At 43.6% G+C, this 17,633-nt stretch overlaps 7 protein-coding genes across 7 annotated transcripts; 3 read left to right on the top strand and 4 right to left on the bottom strand.

Moving 5' to 3' along the window:
* Positions 1 to 264: 264 nt before the first annotated feature.
* On the bottom strand, positions 265 to 2,520 carry O0I10_007439 (uncharacterized protein; the record flags this gene model as incomplete). The annotated part of the gene is made up of 6 exons (XM_058487455.1): positions 265 to 448; positions 512 to 963; positions 1,026 to 1,701; positions 1,757 to 2,069; positions 2,134 to 2,214; positions 2,283 to 2,520. 6 exons carry the CDS (start codon positions 2,518 to 2,520, stop codon positions 265 to 267), a joined length of 1,944 nt encoding a protein of 647 aa, XP_058341755.1.
* Positions 2,521 to 3,868: 1,348 nt separating this feature from the next.
* On the bottom strand, positions 3,869 to 6,124 carry O0I10_007438 (uncharacterized protein; the record flags this gene model as incomplete). The annotated part of the gene is made up of 7 exons (XM_058487454.1): positions 3,869 to 4,836; positions 4,924 to 4,983; positions 5,050 to 5,233; positions 5,299 to 5,322; positions 5,400 to 5,587; positions 5,654 to 5,890; positions 5,953 to 6,124. 7 exons carry the CDS (start codon positions 6,122 to 6,124, stop codon positions 3,869 to 3,871), a joined length of 1,833 nt encoding a protein of 610 aa, XP_058341754.1.
* A 683-nt stretch (positions 6,125 to 6,807) lies between these two features.
* On the bottom strand, positions 6,808 to 8,959 carry O0I10_007437 (uncharacterized protein; the record flags this gene model as incomplete). Its single annotated transcript, XM_058487453.1, has 4 exons — positions 6,808 to 6,962; positions 7,035 to 7,454; positions 7,513 to 7,861; positions 7,943 to 8,959. The coding sequence occupies 4 exons, from the start codon at positions 8,957 to 8,959 to the stop codon at positions 6,808 to 6,810; spliced, it is 1,941 nt and encodes a 646-aa protein (XP_058341753.1).
* A 2,183-nt stretch (positions 8,960 to 11,142) lies between these two features.
* Positions 11,143 to 12,842, top strand: O0I10_007436 (uncharacterized protein; the record flags this gene model as incomplete). The annotated part of the gene is made up of 6 exons (XM_058487452.1): positions 11,143 to 11,649; positions 11,710 to 11,973; positions 12,032 to 12,244; positions 12,304 to 12,410; positions 12,473 to 12,569; positions 12,636 to 12,842. 6 exons carry the CDS (start codon positions 11,143 to 11,145, stop codon positions 12,840 to 12,842), a joined length of 1,395 nt encoding a protein of 464 aa, XP_058341752.1.
* Positions 12,843 to 13,141: 299 nt separating this feature from the next.
* O0I10_007435 (uncharacterized protein) lies at positions 13,142 to 13,882 on the top strand (the record flags this gene model as incomplete). The annotated part of the gene is made up of 2 exons (XM_058487451.1): positions 13,142 to 13,327; positions 13,391 to 13,882. The coding sequence occupies 2 exons, from the start codon at positions 13,142 to 13,144 to the stop codon at positions 13,880 to 13,882; spliced, it is 678 nt and encodes a 225-aa protein (XP_058341751.1).
* Positions 13,883 to 14,145: 263 nt separating this feature from the next.
* Positions 14,146 to 15,906, top strand: O0I10_007434 (uncharacterized protein; the record flags this gene model as incomplete). The annotated part of the gene is made up of 9 exons (XM_058487450.1): positions 14,146 to 14,185; positions 14,242 to 14,396; positions 14,459 to 14,571; positions 14,631 to 14,827; positions 14,891 to 15,175; positions 15,234 to 15,442; positions 15,507 to 15,591; positions 15,650 to 15,770; positions 15,822 to 15,906. The coding sequence occupies 9 exons, from the start codon at positions 14,146 to 14,148 to the stop codon at positions 15,904 to 15,906; spliced, it is 1,290 nt and encodes a 429-aa protein (XP_058341750.1).
* Positions 15,907 to 15,944: 38 nt separating this feature from the next.
* Positions 15,945 to 17,488, bottom strand: O0I10_007433 (uncharacterized protein; the record flags this gene model as incomplete). Its single annotated transcript, XM_058487449.1, has 5 exons — positions 15,945 to 16,731; positions 16,795 to 17,038; positions 17,087 to 17,135; positions 17,196 to 17,211; positions 17,271 to 17,488. 5 exons carry the CDS (start codon positions 17,486 to 17,488, stop codon positions 15,945 to 15,947), a joined length of 1,314 nt encoding a protein of 437 aa, XP_058341749.1.
* Positions 17,489 to 17,633: the final 145 nt, after the last annotated feature.

The following is a 17,633-nucleotide window of genomic DNA, read 5'->3' as shown; positions in this document are numbered from 1 at the left end:
AAGTCAATGGTAGAAAAAAGGGCGCAATATCACATGACCGAACGATCAAGTTGCCATGCAGCGGTCGTCATACCAACCCTATAGAGTCTTACTATCGACCATCATATCATAGCAACCCCGCCCCCACATTGACGACTCATAAACATAAATAAAAAGTACCCATGAATACAACACGTAGTTAATTCATTTGAGTTCTCCAAAATATGGATCACCACAAAAAGGGAAAACACTCTAAGTCTCTCATTATTATTAGTTAAATAGGATTTAAGCAGATGCTTCAGCCTTGGGCTCTTCGCTTGCAGCCAAATGGGCCTTGAGGACCTCCATAGCTTCGTTGATCTTGGCATCCAAAGCAGCCTTGTCTTCAATCAAGTTCAAAAGCTCGCTGTTATCCATCTCGAGAAGCATACCAGTGATCTTGCCAGAGAACTCAGGTTGAGAAGCATGGCTAGAGAAATAAAAGAATGAGTCATCCATCATACCCATCAACCCATTTCTTATTGTAACTTACATCAAAGGATAGAGACGTTCACCAAGCATTTGCTTTTGGGTCTCTGGAGCAGCAGCAGCAAGGGAAGCAGCAGTCAAAGCCTCAGGGCCATTAGCTTGTTGTTGCTGTTGTTGTTGGGGCTCTTGAGCAGCAGCATTGGCATCAGCAGCATTGTTGCGGCCTTGAGAAGAAAGCTTACGCTGACCAGCAGCACGACCAGCAGCACCACCACCACGTGGAGGACGAGGTTGACGGGATGGACGACCACCTTGTTGAACGTTAGGACCGAAACCAGGACCTTGGGGATAACCAGGAACTGGGATTTGTTGGCCTTGTTGAGGAGCCCAACGAGGACGGGGCATCATACCATTAGGTGGGAAAACAGGACGTTGACCTTGAGCCATGAAGCCGTTAGGAGCATAGAACATGGGGGCACCAGGGATGTAACCAGGAGCACCAGGAATAGGAACAGCCTATAAACACAATGATTAATGATATACCCTTAATATAGATGCCATCCATCTCATCTTTTTACCTGTTGCATACGAAGTTGGTTACGTTGAGCCATTTGAGCTTCGAGTTGGCTGCGACGGACTTCCTTACGTTGAGCAAGAGCAACGTAGATAGGCTTGGAACCAATCATACGGCCATTGGCTTCAGTAATGGCACGAGTAGCCTCATCAGGTTCAGAGAAGCAAACGAAACCGAAACCTTTGCTGTTTTCCTTTTCATCACGCATGACCTTGGCGCTGGTGATAACACCATAGACAGAGAATTCTTGGCGAAGCTTATCATCATCAATGTCGTCGTCAAGGTTCTTGATGTACAAGTTGACACCTTGGTACTTGGCAAGCTTCTCAAGCTTAGCTTGCTCATATTGCTTACGAAGCTCTTCCTCACGTTCAGCCTTCTTTTGAGCACGAGCAACAAAGAGAGCCTTGCCATTGTGTTCCTTCTCGTGAAGCTCAGCCACAGCCTTACGAGCATCCTCAAAGTTCTCATAGTTGACGAAACCGAAGCCCTTGGACTTGCCCTCATCATCCTTTTGAACAACGGCGGAAGTGATCTTGCCGTACTTGCCAAACAATTCCTCAAGTGCCTTATCATCAACCTTCTCATCCAAGTTCTTGACGTAGACATTGGTGAATTTAGCCTTGAGCTCCTCAATCTTAGCTTGACGTTCCTTGCGAGGAATGTGATGACCAACGTAACTATATCCAATCATCAGATTCACAGCCTTTTTCTTCATGTATACTATACACTTACACCTTCTTGTCGTTCAACAACATGCCGTTGACGTGCTTGATAGCACTTTGAGCAGCTTCCTCGGTCTCGTAGTGAACAAAACCATAGCCCTTGGAGTTGCCGGACTCATCCAAAGCAATCTTGCATGACAAAATGTTGCCAAAAGCGGAGAAAGTATCATGAAGAGCCTTGTTGTCAATGGTGGGGTCGAGGTTCTTGATGAAAACGTTGCCGGAACCAGTCTTACGAAGAGAAGGATCACGTTGAGACCACATGATACGGCAAGGTCTACCCTTAATCAAGGTGTAGTTCAAGCTCTCGAGGGCACGTTCACCTATTGGATTATACATACATCAGTTACAAGGGGTCCATGATATCAAACTTCGTATACAACTTACCGTCAACAACGTTATGGTAGTTGACATAGGCATAACCCAAGCTGCGACGAGTGACAGCATCACGGCAAACACGAATGGAAGCTATATATAGAATGGATTATTAGATAAATTGGCTATCCACATCGAGGATCAAAACATGGCATATTTACCAACTGGGCCGACGAGGTTGAAAGCCTCAAAGAGCATAGCCTCAGTGACAGTGGGATCGAGTTCACCAACGTACAATGATGCCGATGGAGAGGGATGAGCAGCTGCAGCGGGTGGTGTCATTGCTTGAGCTTGAGCGATCTGCTGTTGTTGCTCGGCAGAGAGTTGAGGTTGCTGCTGCTGTTGACCGTTGGAAACGACGTCGGCTGCAGGTGTAGGGTTGGTGGCAGGAGAGGACATTTTGGTTTTTTACTTTTTTTTATGGATTTTTTTTGTTGTTTTTCTCTTTTTAACGGTTGTGGTGCCCGAAAAGATAAAGAAAAAGAAAGAAGGAAAGAGAGAGAAAAGAAGAGTGTTTCCTTTCTTTGAGATAGAGTGGGAAGAGGAGGAACACATCAACTTGGCAGCAACCAACAAAATTTTTTTCTGGGCAAGAAGCTCCGAAAGTCATTGTTATCCTGTTGGTTTATCACAAGAGGATGAACATGTCCCACTTGTGTTTCATTGTAAACATTTACTTGAATCCTACTCTTTTGGTTCTTTCACATCAATGCATATTGATCATAACTACATCCAAGGGATTGAGTGGTACCAAAGGGATAGATGATAGCAAGGGGGAGGGTTAACCAACAAGTATCATTGTTGTCGTTATCGGCAAGGTCACCCAACATTGTCGTCAATCAAGCCATGAGCAAGGTCGTCAACAAAGTCGTCCAAATCATCATTGTATTGAAGGATGGCTTATATGTACCTTGACAAGTGATGTTCCTCGCTGCCCTGCACATGAGTTCATGCATTTCCCAAACAGGTGATGACGATCGTATTATGATAAAAGACTACCACAATGGAGCGTATCTCTGTATATCAAATCACCATGTTTCCCTTCATCTCATGGAAGCGATATCCATAGCAAATGTGAATATGGGTATACGTCTTCATCATCAGCCGATGCCCAAATTGCAATACAGCCACAGCACATGTCAAAAGTGCAGCCCATCTCGTTCAAATTGCAGCACCGCTCAATGTTTCAACGCCTCTCATCATCCAAAGAGTGTGATGCTTCTCGTCAACTTTTTTTATTTCGGCCAAAAGGCCATCCCTTAACAACCCTCTCTCGCTAAAATGTGTATGGTATTCGTTGGTCATAGGCTAATTGATGCTTGTATCCAATTGCAGGATCGTGGATGGATCCTCGTTTTGTTGAGCACATTTTATACGTAAGGGAGAATGAAACATTATTGGCTGCGGTGGTATTCGGTGCTATCAGGGCCTTAATGCACATTCCTATATGCTTTGCATGAACCCTCTTTTATACCTTTTTTGCATTATGTAATGGTTGCTATGTATGTTTGTGATGGCTAGGTTACACAAATGCACCCGTTGCCACGTGGGTAATAGAAATCATTGTCGTTGTTCCATGAATTTGATCACGTGGATTATGTGGAGATGGAAGTATGCAAACTTTATTCCTGAATACTTGAGAGAGAAATGACGATATGCTGATGTTGATGTGAGAGACAATAATTATATGGAGGATAAAAAGTCATAAGGGAGATGTGTGTGTGAGTGTGATGGTGTGTGATTGAATCTAATGATGTTGATGGTAGACCAAGGGGACGTATTCAGGGGTGTACATGGATGACTTGACAACATCTTCAAGCAACTCGCCTTCCTTCAAACGAGCAGTAGCAACACCTTCTTCGTATGCGACTTCGCAAACACGAGTACCAACGGCATGGGCAACGCTGCGAAGTTGTTGGACACCAGGGAACAAGATGCCTTCCTTGAGTTGTTCAGGGGTAGCCAAATCAGCAATGGCACGTGCGGTTTCAAGGAACATGTTGGGTGTGACATGAGTGGCACGAGAGACCGTAACACCAAGACCAAGACCAGGGAAACTGTAAGAGTTGTTGCATTGGTTGGTTCTGCCAATCTTGCCATTAGGAAGAACAACATCCTTGAAGGGACTTCCAGATGCGAAAATAGCACGACCCTCCGTCCAGCGGTAGGCTTCTTCGGCAGAGCATTCAGCATGGGTATCAGGATTGCTCAATGGGAATACCACAGGTCGTTCATGATGTGCTGCCATGGTGCGAATGGCCTTCTCAGTGAAGACGCCACGAATACCAGTCAAACCGAGGATCACACTTGGCTTCACACGCTCAACCACTTGTTCGAGATTTAAGCGATCAGGCAAATCGCTCTTCACATAGCAGCTTTGGCGTTCGTCAAGAGGAGCACGGTTGCCTACAGCACCAGCATCGGTGGAGTTCTCGCTAGGCAAATCAGGGTTGCCAAGCAAACCATGTTGATCAAGCATATACACGCGGCGATAGGCATCTTCACGAGATTTAACACGTCCTTGAGCCACCATACAATCAATGATACCTTCACACACGCCTACACCAGCCGAGCCGGCACCTACGCAGATGATACGCTCATCCGACAAGTCTTCTTGCTTTTTACCACGAGCCTTGAGAGAAGCCAAGATACCAGCAAGGGTGATAGCTGAGGTAGATTGGATGTCATCATTGAAACAACGGATCTCGTTGCGGTCTATCGGGGAAAACAAAAACTATATTAGAAACATGTTTCTTTCTCTACCCCTTTGTAATATGGATCATAGTAATAAAAGACACTTACACTTGTTCAAGAGATTGTATGCATGAGGATACTTGAAGTCTTCAAATTGGATCAAGGCATCTATAAAGTAAAATGAAAGGGTTAGAAGGGGATCATCATCATGCAAAAGGGATACAACAAACGTACTTGGCCAGCGGGCTTTAACAGCAGTGACCCATTCATCGACAAAGGAGTAGTATTCTTCACCATCAAGACGACGATGGGGCATGCCAAGGTAAAGGGGATCGTTGAGCAATTCTTCATTGTTGGTGCCAACATCCAAGACAACGGGCAACACAGCACGGGGACGGATACCACCAGCAGCGACGTACTGTCAATTTTCCATAAATATACCACCTCCGATCGGGATCGTTACAAATAAACTATAAAACTTACCAAACTCAATTTACCGATGGGAATCTAAAAGTGACGGTATAATTTAGCACACACGGGAATCTCTTCTCTATCGAGCAATGTATCAAAGAAGTCATATTTACCTGCATGCCGTTAGCGCCGAGATCACCCAAACCCAATACACGAGAGCCATCGGTTACAACAATAACATCGACTTCATCATGGGGCCAATTGTACACCATAGCAGACATGGCACCTCTGTCTTGGGATGAAAAGTACATGCCTCTGGATCGGCGATAAATGCTGTGGGATCTTTGTGATGCAAGACCAACTACAATGGAGAGAATGGGTATGTGTAGGTATAAAGTGGAAAATTGCGGAAATCATCGGGTCGTACCTGTCGGGGTATAGATGACACCCGATAGCTCCTCAAGGTGTTCAATAACCAACTTGTAGAAGAGGGTCTCATTACGATCCTGTAAGGCTGACAAAAAGACAAACTTGGCGAGAGGCGTCTCGCATGCATCAAGGTTACGCTTCACTCGTAACAATTGCTTGTCCATTTCTTGTTGACGAGGAGGAACAAGACCACGGATCGACAAACGTTCTCGCTCATCAAGATTAAATGCCGTACCTAAATGCATTACCATCATCAATAACAAGATTTTATCCACCTATCCTCATTTTTCTACTTACCCTTTGAAAGCAATGGGTCGTGAATCACATTAACACCACGAGATTGTGTAAGGTGGATAGTCTTGTCGTTGCGAGGGTCGGTGGCAAGGGCAGCGGATGGTGCACCATAATGGCGACGAGCAGCAGTACGCACACAACTTAGGGTGGAGGAAAGTCTATTGATTCTAAGCATCCTTGAAAAGGCGGGGTGAAGGAGGTATAAAAATAACAAAGAGAAAGCGGTTAATCACGATTGGCATCCTTTTATGTCTTATCTGTGGCTTTGGAAGTCAGATTTGCTGGACATGTTCATTGTGCACGAGCCTTGCCAACATGATGTAAATTGATGTCCCAGTGAAACAACAATAGCTCTCGTCACCCGACAATTACATTTATTCATATACTCTTTGGTGTTACCTATCAAACCGGATGATAAAGGGATCCTATATTTCATCACTTGACAAAGAAAAACATCGCTTCAAAGATATGACGAAGGGTATCACAAGGCTCTTGCATGAGTGTGGGGATGGCATTAGCTCATCAATGTTTGGTTTCCTTGTCTACCAAATGTGTGTTACATGCCTAACAGGTATATTCTTACAGGCCCTTGTCCCAAAGTTTTTGTGTGAGTTTTCATGCATCGAAGCTGATGAGCCAATAACAATGCGTCTTTCACTGTAATCCCTGTATACACCTATCCACTCGTTGTTGATTCCACCTTTTCCTTCAAACCCAATCCTAGCTCTTTCCTTCCTCCCAGTTCATTACATACACGATCCTTTTCAGCATTCCTTTGCATATCACGTGAGATTACTTCTTTTAGTTGAATGTAAAATAAGAAAAATGGATATTCGTCTATGTTGGTTATATGCCCATTTACTGCGATCCCCACTTGCTTGCCGTATTCCAAAGAGTGAATAGCATAATGCCCGTTCCAAAAGTAATGAGTACCTGATCCACTAAACGTTGCCAGCCTTTGGTGCCATCCAATCCCATATGGAACAAGGGTGGGAAAATTAAGCTCAATGGACCTATCGTTCGAAATTAACAAGCTGAGGTCATCGAAACCATTCACCCATTCCCAACAAAAAAAAGTAACTTACAGCAGCAAATGGATCCGATAAGACTGATAAATTTATCCAAGTCGTTGGCACCAGCCCATGCGATGACAGCACCTACAATGACGATAGCGCATCTTAATGCATTTTTTTGCCATTTGATAGTAGCATTGTGCTTTCCCGTGCGTTCACCAAATAATGCGTGCTCCACAATACGAACGGTGGGGAACAATGTAAGTGCGTTTGTCAAGTGCACGGCCAAGGCGTAAAACAGCTGTACAGTGTTTCCAAGCAATCCATCAGGTAAATTCAAAAGAGCCACGGTTTTGACATCAGTACCAAAAGCAACATAACCCAAGGATCCAACTAAACAAAGCACAGTGGCAACGATTCCCATGACGATTGTCAAGACAAGGGGGAACTTTTCAGGGCGCTCCATGGCGTCACGGATGGGTATAATAAGACCTGCATAGATTCTATACTCAGCAGCATATTCAGGGGCATGGCATTTTCGCCCACTTACCAATTCCTTCAAATGAGTAAACAGCTGTTCCGATGAAGACAGGATAAGCACTTGGGTTGAAAAGCCATTGAACATTGGGACCAGGTTGTGGAGTATCGTTTGAGAAAAAAATCTGGTGCACATCACATGCCAACAATATCAGCAGACCCATCACAATAAGGACATCAGCAAACAAGGCCGTCGAGGAGAGCTTGGCAATGTTACGAATCAAGACAAAGGGCATCAATAGTAGTGCCACCATGATCAGTGTTTGTGTGCTTGTCAATTGGATAGCATGATGGGATAAGGATCGAACAGCTTGAACAATGTTCTCCACAATGAAAATGGTGCCACCACACATAAAGCCAAGCTATAACAAAGAATGAAATGTGAGTGAGCCATGGCTATTCTTCTTCTTTTTTCTTTTGCTTTGCCTCCTTATTTACTGTACCTGTGAGATAGCAATTGAGAATAGAACAATTCTCCTCATCCAAGGACCATACATGGCACCACCAATATCACCATAACTGCCAGCGACATAGTTCTTGCACTCCAAAAGTCGTAAAAAGCAAAACAACGAGACAAAGCCCATGAGGTATAGGATACAAATGGAAAAGAAGAGACCACCATTGGAGAATGCCTTTGGAAGGAAAAGAATACCACTGCTAATGAATGCCTTGAAGAGGAGGAAACCGGTCTTGAGGCTGCTAGCCTTGTGTTTGGGAGCACCTTCTTCAGTGACACGTCTTGGACTTCCACGCCTTCGACTTCGATTATAGGATTGTAAAAGGGGAGCTGATTCTTCATCTTCATCATCAGAGTCGGATAGATTTTCACCAGCAAATCGATCCATGACAGAAGTGACAGCCAAGTATTCGAGAAAATGACGAGTTTGAACACCACGCATTGAGCCAATGGTACTTGAACGAGCCACTGATTCTAGCATTGTGTAAGAGTCGCACGAAGAAGCTGTCTGGGGTCGAAAAAGAGAAATGCTGTTGGGTGGATGGGGTGAATAAGACCTTCCCAATTCTTGGTCCGAAGGGCTTGCATTGTGTGATTGAAGTTGTTGTTGTTGTTGTTGTTGTGTAATGAAATGATAGCGTCGAAAGCCTCCAGGCTTATTGAGATTCTCCAACACAGGATCGGAATCATCACTGTCCTTGTGTATAATCTTGCCTGCTTTGACAAGCAAGTCATTGCTGGATTTGCTACGTTGTAATTGTCCTGCACGGAGGGTGTTGGCATGGCTGTAGATATCATGGGTGATTGCAGTTCCAGGCAAATGATAAGGAATGGGTATCAATTCTTCTCCTCGGTCAGCTTGAGTATCTTGATCGGGATCTTCGCCATGGCGTATGGAATCGTTGTCATGGGAGGAGGAATCGGTCACCAAGTGAGGCTCTACAAGAGTAGCGATGGCTTCATCTGGAATCGAGTCTGGTATAGTGCTTGTTGGTGTCTGCATCCTTCACTTGGGTGGTAGTACAAAGGATGAATAGTTGATGATTTTATAGACAAAAGGGGGAAAAAGAAAGATCAACGACAAAAGAGAAAGAGTCTCCGGACTCCATTGAATTTCTACTCACTTTTAAAGACGTAGTGCGGAGATGCACATATGCAGAATCTTGTCACCCAGCACTGCACGTCGTACAGAATGCTTTTGATGGGGACGCCGATGCACGATCCCTCGATCACCTCTCATTCAAATGTGTTTCAGCAAATGCATCCAAGCCATGCGTATGCATTAATACTCAAATATCACTGTTTACTCTCTCGCTACGACAGGTACATTTATATGCATTGCATTAACCCGATTCACCGGAGTTGTTATAGTAGCCAAACAAAATGCAGCGTAGTAGTAGTAGTAGTAGTATTATCACCCCACAACCCCCACCCACCCCACTATGTATCCCGCTACATCACTTCTTTGCATAACAACAATAATAAAGAGCACATCATTTCATGGTAAACTCTTCTATACTTTCTTCTGTTTATAACTTTGGTAATGCATAACAATAGTCCCATCCAAAGCTATGGATGCATGGCAATGTACAATATTTTCGCACGATGATTGTTCCTCCTCCGAGCAGTAAAAAACCTGGCGATCTGGCAAAGATATGACAGCCAAACCTTAATAGGCACTTCTCTTACGTCAATAGAAATTGTCGTAGTTCTAACAGAATACATATATATATGTACCCAGGTGCAGGGTACAATGACCGTAAACATGATCAAGGTCAGCTTTGAATGGAAAGATAACGAGGAGCGGAAAGACAACCGAAACCATAACCACATGATCCAGACCTGCCTATAAAGAAATATAGTGATCAAAGCTGGTCGTATCATGTCACATTGGTAACACAACCGTGTAATGGTTTTCTATACGTATCACTTTTCTTACGTCACTTCCTTGAAAATGGAAAAGGTTACTCAAAAACACGATCTCGGCTTCTAGTAAACCTGCATCATGCATACAAACGCACTGTTGGGTGGTGTACTTACCACGTGATGTACCATAATCTTGATTGGCGTAGTCGACTATGTTTCAGAGCGAGACAATAACATCACAAAATAGAAAAAAGTTTCGGAAAAGAGAAAACCTAATTTCCATAATACACTATCTCAGGTACCATCGCTGCGTTAGGGTGTCAATAAGAAGCTATAGTTAAGACTACATGCATATAGAGGGATGTAATGCATAGCATATCAGACAATATCTAGCTTAGTGTATTCAAGCGTCCACGTGATTAGTCATTTAGCTACCATTTTCATTGTTCAAGTGAGCTACAACAACTTCGGGTAACAATAAACTCTATCGACCATCTCATCGCAACCAAACAACTTTGGTCACACAAGCAGCACAGAGGTCAACCAAATATTTGTATACATAAAGAAAGCATATTGACGCTAACAACAACATTTGCCTGATTGGGTCCATCACAACATGTAGCACTCCTTGCATGGAAACAAAGAGTGCGGGAATGTGCACACGTACATAATAGTCTTATTGATACAACGCTGGTCTCTTTACACTAAAGTATATACGCTCATCGAGGAGGCTGCTGTAATTGAGATAATTGGGCTACTCGAAAGATCTGCTTTACTCTTATTACTTCTCAATAGCAACCATGCTTGACATTATCAGCCATTTGGATCATGTAACTTTAGGAATATTGATCAAAACTCACGTCGACAATATGGATTCTTTATACCAGCATGGCTAGTGACCATTAAACGTATTCGTTGGGATGGCTCTCAAGAGAGTAGATTTGATTAGGGAAGGGGTCCCAACCTTGACCACCGAAAGCTGTCAAACAATATGCATGCTACATGACTTTATGCAACAACGCCACATTCTTCGTATGCAGCTTGAGTATGTTTGTTATGAAAAGAAGGGTACCCGTTTACGTACGAAATCGTATCATCATACTTTGCATGTATAATATCAAGAAGGGTGATGGGTGTTGATGGGTAAAAGAAGACACCATAGAGTACATCAGGATCGTTGTAGACGTTTAAAATGAGGTTTATTTATGATGGAGGTGTGATGAGGGTGGGTGGTTGGGTGGCAACCTAGAGGCTGTCGGACAAAGTGAAACTAATCTTGCAACTTTGGCTTTTACCTTTCAACCCAACAATTTTTACACTATGCTCTTCCAAACCGATTGGTCACTGCCCTCTTCAATCGCGCCTTCTGCACGCGGCAAGGAACCTCTGAAACCCGATCAATCGACAAACGATGACAGCAGCAGCACTCTTCAACAGCGATCAGCAACCAAAGAAGCCGATCGATTGCAATTGCAGATCAAGCAGCTGGGCAACAACAACACCGGCGCGAAGCAAAAGAAGACAAAGAACAAGAACAAAAATCAAACGAAACGACCGAACAAGGTAGAAGACGCCACTATCCAAGTTCAAGATAAAACAGCAACCGAGTCAAAGCAGCAACGACAAAACAAACGATCAGCAGAAGAATCACGTGCACCAGCCAAAAAGCCAAAACTTGATAGCAGTCAAACAGCAGATAGCAACAAACAGCCTGCAGCAGCAGCACCTGAATCATCATCAGAGAAGGGCAAAGATAATGTGAATGGAGAAGCAGCAACAAAGATGAGTAAAACAGCCAAAAGGAAACAAAAAAAGAAGCTACAAGAGGTATTTGCTCGACACTTTTATGCGTGTGTGTCTATGCTCTCTAATCTAAAGTGGATTTAGTTATTGAAGAAGAACGCCTCCGGAAAGCAGCAGCAACAACAACAACAGCAGCAGAAATCGACCAAAGATTCTTCTCAAGAGCCAGCATCATCCACTCCTCCAAAAGCAGTCTCCAAACCAGGCACCAAGCTTACCGCATTACAGCAAAAGATGAAGGAAAAGTTATCAGGAGCTCGTTTCCGTTGGTTGAATGAGCAACTTTATACAACAAAGGGTGATGAATCTTTCAAGTTATTCCAAGAAAAGCCTGAATTGTTTGACGAAGTAAGTAATCTACTCCCTTGTTTTCTTTTACTTTTGGGTTAACAAATGGGGTGAATAGTATCATGAAGGATTTCGGCATCAAGTTGAATCATGGCCAGAGAACCCCGTTGACATCATCATCAGCCAGCTTCAAGATCTCCCTGAAGGAACGGTCATTGCCGATTTGGGTTGTGGAGACGCCAAAATTGCACATACTCTCACTCGACAAAAGGTGATGAGCTTCGACATGATTGCAAAGAACGACAAGGTCATCGCATGCGATATTGCAAAGGTAAAAGCAGCTCTACAGGAAGGATCAAAATCAAGTAGTTAACAAGAGGCTCATCATAGCTCCCTCTACCAGCCGATTTTGTGGATGTTGCTGTTTTTTCCTTGGCGTTAATGGGTACAAACTACCTGGAATTCCTGAAAGAAGCAAAACGAGTATTGAAGCCAGGGTGAGTAGAGGATTGAATATGCATGTCAAACCTGTTAAACCTGACGAGCATCATGTTTTTAGCGGAGAGCTCAAGATTGCAGAGGTGATCAGCCGTTTTAGTGATGTGGATGGCTTTATTGATTTGTTGGAGCATCTTGGGTTTGACTTTGTGGACAAGGTATGTATTTGTTTTATCATGTCAAGTGGTCAATGCCTAACTCATGTTGATGATTGATTTACATAGGATGCTAGCAACAAGATGTTCATCATGCTCTATTTCACCAAACGAGAGGTTGATGTCGACGAGGAAATTGATAAAGAGATGCTTCAAGGTCTTAGCAAGAAACAAAAGAAGGCATTACGGAAAGGAGCTGGCGTCAGCGTTTCTTCAGCCAAGTTGCAAAAGACAGCAGAGAATCTATTGAAGCCATGCGTATATAAGAAGCGATAGAGATAGGATGCTGTGGAAATAAACGATCCATTGCGTTTATGATATGTATTGCTTTCTCAAATGTAGATGACATGCTTATTTAACAAGAGGAGGTTTATTGATTAAGAGGGTATCTTATGAGTATTGGAAGCATTGTAAGATAAGGATGACATTTAGATAGGTCGGGTGTTCAAGCATTTGTTGGAGTGTGCTACCATTCTTGTGCAACGGGATCATTGGTTTAGTGCTTGTACCTTTTAAATCCGAAGCGGAAGCAAGTGTTTTAGCGTGCTTTGTCTCTTTTACATACCCTGTTCACGATGCAGTCATACAATCACTTGCCATCTCAACTCAAGAACCACTACTTCATTGGTCGTCATGGCTTTTCTTTGGCCAACAATGCTGGTCTCATTTGCTCAAACCCAGATATTGCGATCCCTACCACCGGTGGTCCTCATGGTCAAGGCTGGGGTTTGCACGAGCGTGGCAAGGAACAAGTCAAGGAGGTATGTATGAAGAAGAAGGATTCGATCTACTTTTTGTTATTCTTACATGTTCAATGTATATAGAAAGCAGGCCTGTTAGCCCAACACTTGTTTGCTGACAACAAAAAGCCCGAGATTGTCATCTTTTGCTCGCCCTTCGTGCGTACTCATCAAACTGCCCAAATTATTCGTGGCGTGTTGAATGAGACTGTGCCTGTTGCCGAACCTATTCCCAACATCGCCCTGCGTGAACGCTTCTATGGTGAATATGACATGACCTCGGATGAAAACTACAAGCTTTGCTGGAAGGATGATGCTACTGGTCCCGATCATGGTGAGCATAGTGACAAGGGAGTGGAATCACCTAGCAGCGTGTGTGAGCGCACTACCCGTTTCATTGTCGATGAAATTGAGAGCAAGATGGAAGGCAAGGTGGTGATCCTCGTTGCACATGGTGACGTTTGCCAAATCATGCAAACTGGTTTTATGCACACCGACGCCTGGCGTCATCGTGAAATGGAGCACGTGGATACTGCAGACTGGCGTGACATGGAGCTCGTCAACAACAAGGCTTAAACATGAATGCTCCTTGATCCATATTAGAGAAATCATAGACACACGTGTTGTAGATAGATAGATGCTCTTTCAAGTAAAATTTTAGACTTCCTCCCGCATGAAATCATTTACTTGCTATTTCAAGTATCTTTGGTTTACATCATCATTCTATATTCTTGACAATAGGGTGCGTGTGCTAATGGTCTACTATAAAGGTAGTAGGGCACGGCATAAAAAAAAGTGCTCAAGCTGGATTTTCCTACTCTGTTCTTTCTCTTTCAAACATGGCCCATTTTGGCTTACAGGAAGCCGACAGCTATATTGGTAAACCCCCTTCACTCTCACTCTCCTCTCAACCATTGACACGACCCATGCCCTAGATTACGACAAATTCCTCTCTGATTCGTTCGACGCCAATGGCTATGCCGACGCCATCATCAGCACTTCAGGCACAGGAGACAAAGCAGAAGTGGCAGCAGCGTTATCCAATCTCTCATTCAGCATTGCCAGCCTTGACAAACAAATCCAGAACGAGGCAAGCTATAGAATGCCCTATTTCATGTATGCGTATCACTCAACGGGCTTCTCTGTTATTAGGTGGCAGCCAACTATCATACCTTACTAGGCCAAGTGCGTGGTATACGCGAATTGGAAGTCGTGCTTTCCACAGTCCAGACGAATATCATTGAACTCAAGCGTTCTTTGGCAAGGTATCTATATCAAGAGGAGGATGTATGTTCACGTGTAGTTAATGTTGGTAAATGGGCAGGTTGGCAACCAAGATACGGGATCCTTACAATCAGCTTCAAAGCTACAATATCCAACTTGAGAATTTGCAATACACCTCTGATCTTTTGCGGAGATTGCATCGCTTTATCGTGCTGGCTCGAAGACTAGAATCACAACTGGGCACAACTTCATCGGATCGTGACATGTCAGCAGCTGCATTGACGCTCTATGAACTTGGTAAGTGTCATGTTTTATACATGGATCAAATCGGGTGACTAAATGTTTTGGATACTATGTTAGAAACCATTATGCAAGATCCCGATTTGGATGGCATCAATATCATCACCACCTCACAATCATTTATACAATCCAGCAGGACAAGTGTTGAGGAAGAAGCGGGACGTTTGGTGAATGACGGCTTGACAACGAGGAATCAAACACGCATGGCAGCTGGTCTGCAAATCTTGTACAACATGAAACAAATGGAACAAAAGGTGGACGAGCTTTTGCAGAACATATCAGACGAGTTGGCCCGAGAAATTCGTCGTGCTGTCGACATGTCATCATTGCAAAAGGAAATGCGAGGTAATATACGAGGAGATCATTTTATTGGGAACCAAGTCTAATGGCATGCTTTTGCCAGGCTCCTCTTCGGGTCCTGCTGTTCGTCGCGTCAACCATGAACCAACCTTTGCTAGTCAATCACAATGGTCACAGGCAATATGGAATCGGATGGAATCGCTCACCAAAACAATGAAGGATGGATGCATCAATGTGTACAGCTTGGAGAAGGTGCTTGAACTAAAGAGGGATTCTATTACCCAAACGACCTATTTGGAAACGGCTTTGAAGGTACATGGGAGAGATGGGATCATCATCTAGGATAAGAAAACTAATAGTTTGGAGGGAAAAATAGACCTTGGATGCAACCAGCCTTGTCAGTCGATTTTGGAGGCAGCTTTCTGCTACATTTGAGAGGGAGCTTCGTGAAGCTACAAAAGGTAAAAGATGGATGGTCTTTGATGGTTTCTCCAAAATGCTCATTATGCCTTTTTTTAGCATCCACATTCCTGCGAAGCACCTTTGTCAGTGAGTATCCAAAGTTGGAACGGCTAGTACAAGACTTTTTGTCTCAAATCGCTTTACACAATGGCGTGTCCATGAATGACTTTTCACAAAGGTAAGCAAAGAAAGGGGGTATTCTAGTCATTGGTATTAATCGAATGAATAGCCCAGAGTATATCATCATGTTACGGAGTATCAGTGTATTCGAGAGCGGATATCGTGCCAAGTCAAAACGAGAGAACACTTATTAGAAGTCTTTATTTTAATACAAAAAGTTATACCATTCTTCCTAATTATTGTGATGGAACAGCTGTTTGATGAATCCTTTTACACTCTTGTTGCTTCCACTTCTATTTTGATTGTCATTGTTGCTAATAGAGTTGTCGTTTCTTTGTGGTGTTGAAGAGGGTTGATTATCTTGAATGGCTGAAGGGGCTTGATTGTTTTGCTCGAGCACGGGCTCTGGGCACCACAAACGGCAAAGCGCATGTTTTGGGCCATCAATGTTTTCGGAATACTTGCAACTTTTGGCTGTATCAATGAATTCACAGTATGATGGATCGCCTCCACAGCGACTTGCGACGATTTCTACTGTTCTCACTGCTCCCGTAGGGTCTTCTTTTGGGTCATGTAGTTGACATGTGCTGATCATGTACTTTGTTGCGTTGGTAAGGTACGGGTTCGCCTGATACGCATCATAGCCGATATCCAATCCCAACTCAGCTAGAAAGATGGCAGCATGCAGATTGAATCCAAGATAATGAAAAGGTTTTGTGCGACTGCTTTCATGCGGCTGATCACCTTTTTCATCCACCTGCTTGGGAAATACATTGACAAAGAAATTCTCAATGGTTTGTCGTGCCGCTTGTTCATCGCCCAAGAATTGCTGGATCATAGCTACTTGTACAAGATACCAAGTCAAATGGTTGTTTTTCTTGGCTGCTTCCTCCTTGCCAATATCACTCTCTAACAGCCATCTAAGATATTCGGAAAACCACGTTCGAACAGCTGGTGCAATAGATGCCACGGCAGGCGAGGTAACAATGAGGGGGAGGACGTTGGCAACACGAGCAAGTCTATGTAGAGCATCTTGGTATGAGAAAAAGAAGAAGCTGGTTCTATACAATGCATGTCCTTACGCTCTTGTACTCATGATGCCTTCTCCACGTCCTTTTCCTGTTGGGTTGTCTTTTCCACGGATGACTTGGCCATAGTCAACGTTTGGATTCATGCGTGTTTCTTCGTTCACCAGGAATGTATCAATGAGCTTCATAGCATGATTAACGTAAACCTCTCTTCCCAACAAGTAATATCCCATGCAAAGGTATGTAACGTTTTCAGCAAAGGCTTCCAGCTGTGATTGATCTTTAACCAAGTTGCAGTCTATCTTAGATGTGAGTAAAATGCTTGTCCTCGTTGTATCATACCTACCAGGATTGCGTTTGCCATCACGACGCACATATTTATCCTTGTCCTTATCCTGTTTTATAGATTAACAAATGTTACCATGTATCCCCTATTAAACCATATTGTTTCTTACCGACGGCCAAAAATAGCTATCTTTAGAGTCAATCCAAGTGCATGTCACCCTCTCCCCAATACACTTTTTACTTACGGAGCATAGCTTAGAAAATCTCGTTTATCACCCGAGGCAGCGATATGAGGTTCACTCTTCTCAAATGTGATACTGAATGGTCCTTTTTTCAAAGCACCTTGAGCTAGCTTTTGAAGGCTGTCATATGCTTGTGGCTGACATTTTTGCTGTTGTCGTTGTTTGAGGGCATGAAGGGCTGGCAAGTGAATGTACTCGATTTCAGGTTTCTTGGGTGCCATTTCGTGTGTGCAATGGAGTGAAAGAGAAGGTCTGTGGGCTTTGTATGTTTCAAGCGGGAAATCGCATAATCGCATAGAAACCGCTGTCATAGTAAAATTGGCTGTGTAACATCCAGGGATACGGTTGCATGGGAACAGAGCTCTT

Source organism: Lichtheimia ornata (assembly GCF_029851405.1).
Source record: "Lichtheimia ornata isolate CBS 291.66 chromosome Unknown scaffold00036, whole genome shotgun sequence".
Lineage (NCBI taxonomy): Eukaryota > Fungi > Mucoromycota > Mucoromycetes > Mucorales > Lichtheimiaceae > Lichtheimia > Lichtheimia ornata.
Note: the sequence above shows the minus strand (reverse complement) of the source record. Positions and strands in the feature narration are given on the sequence as shown.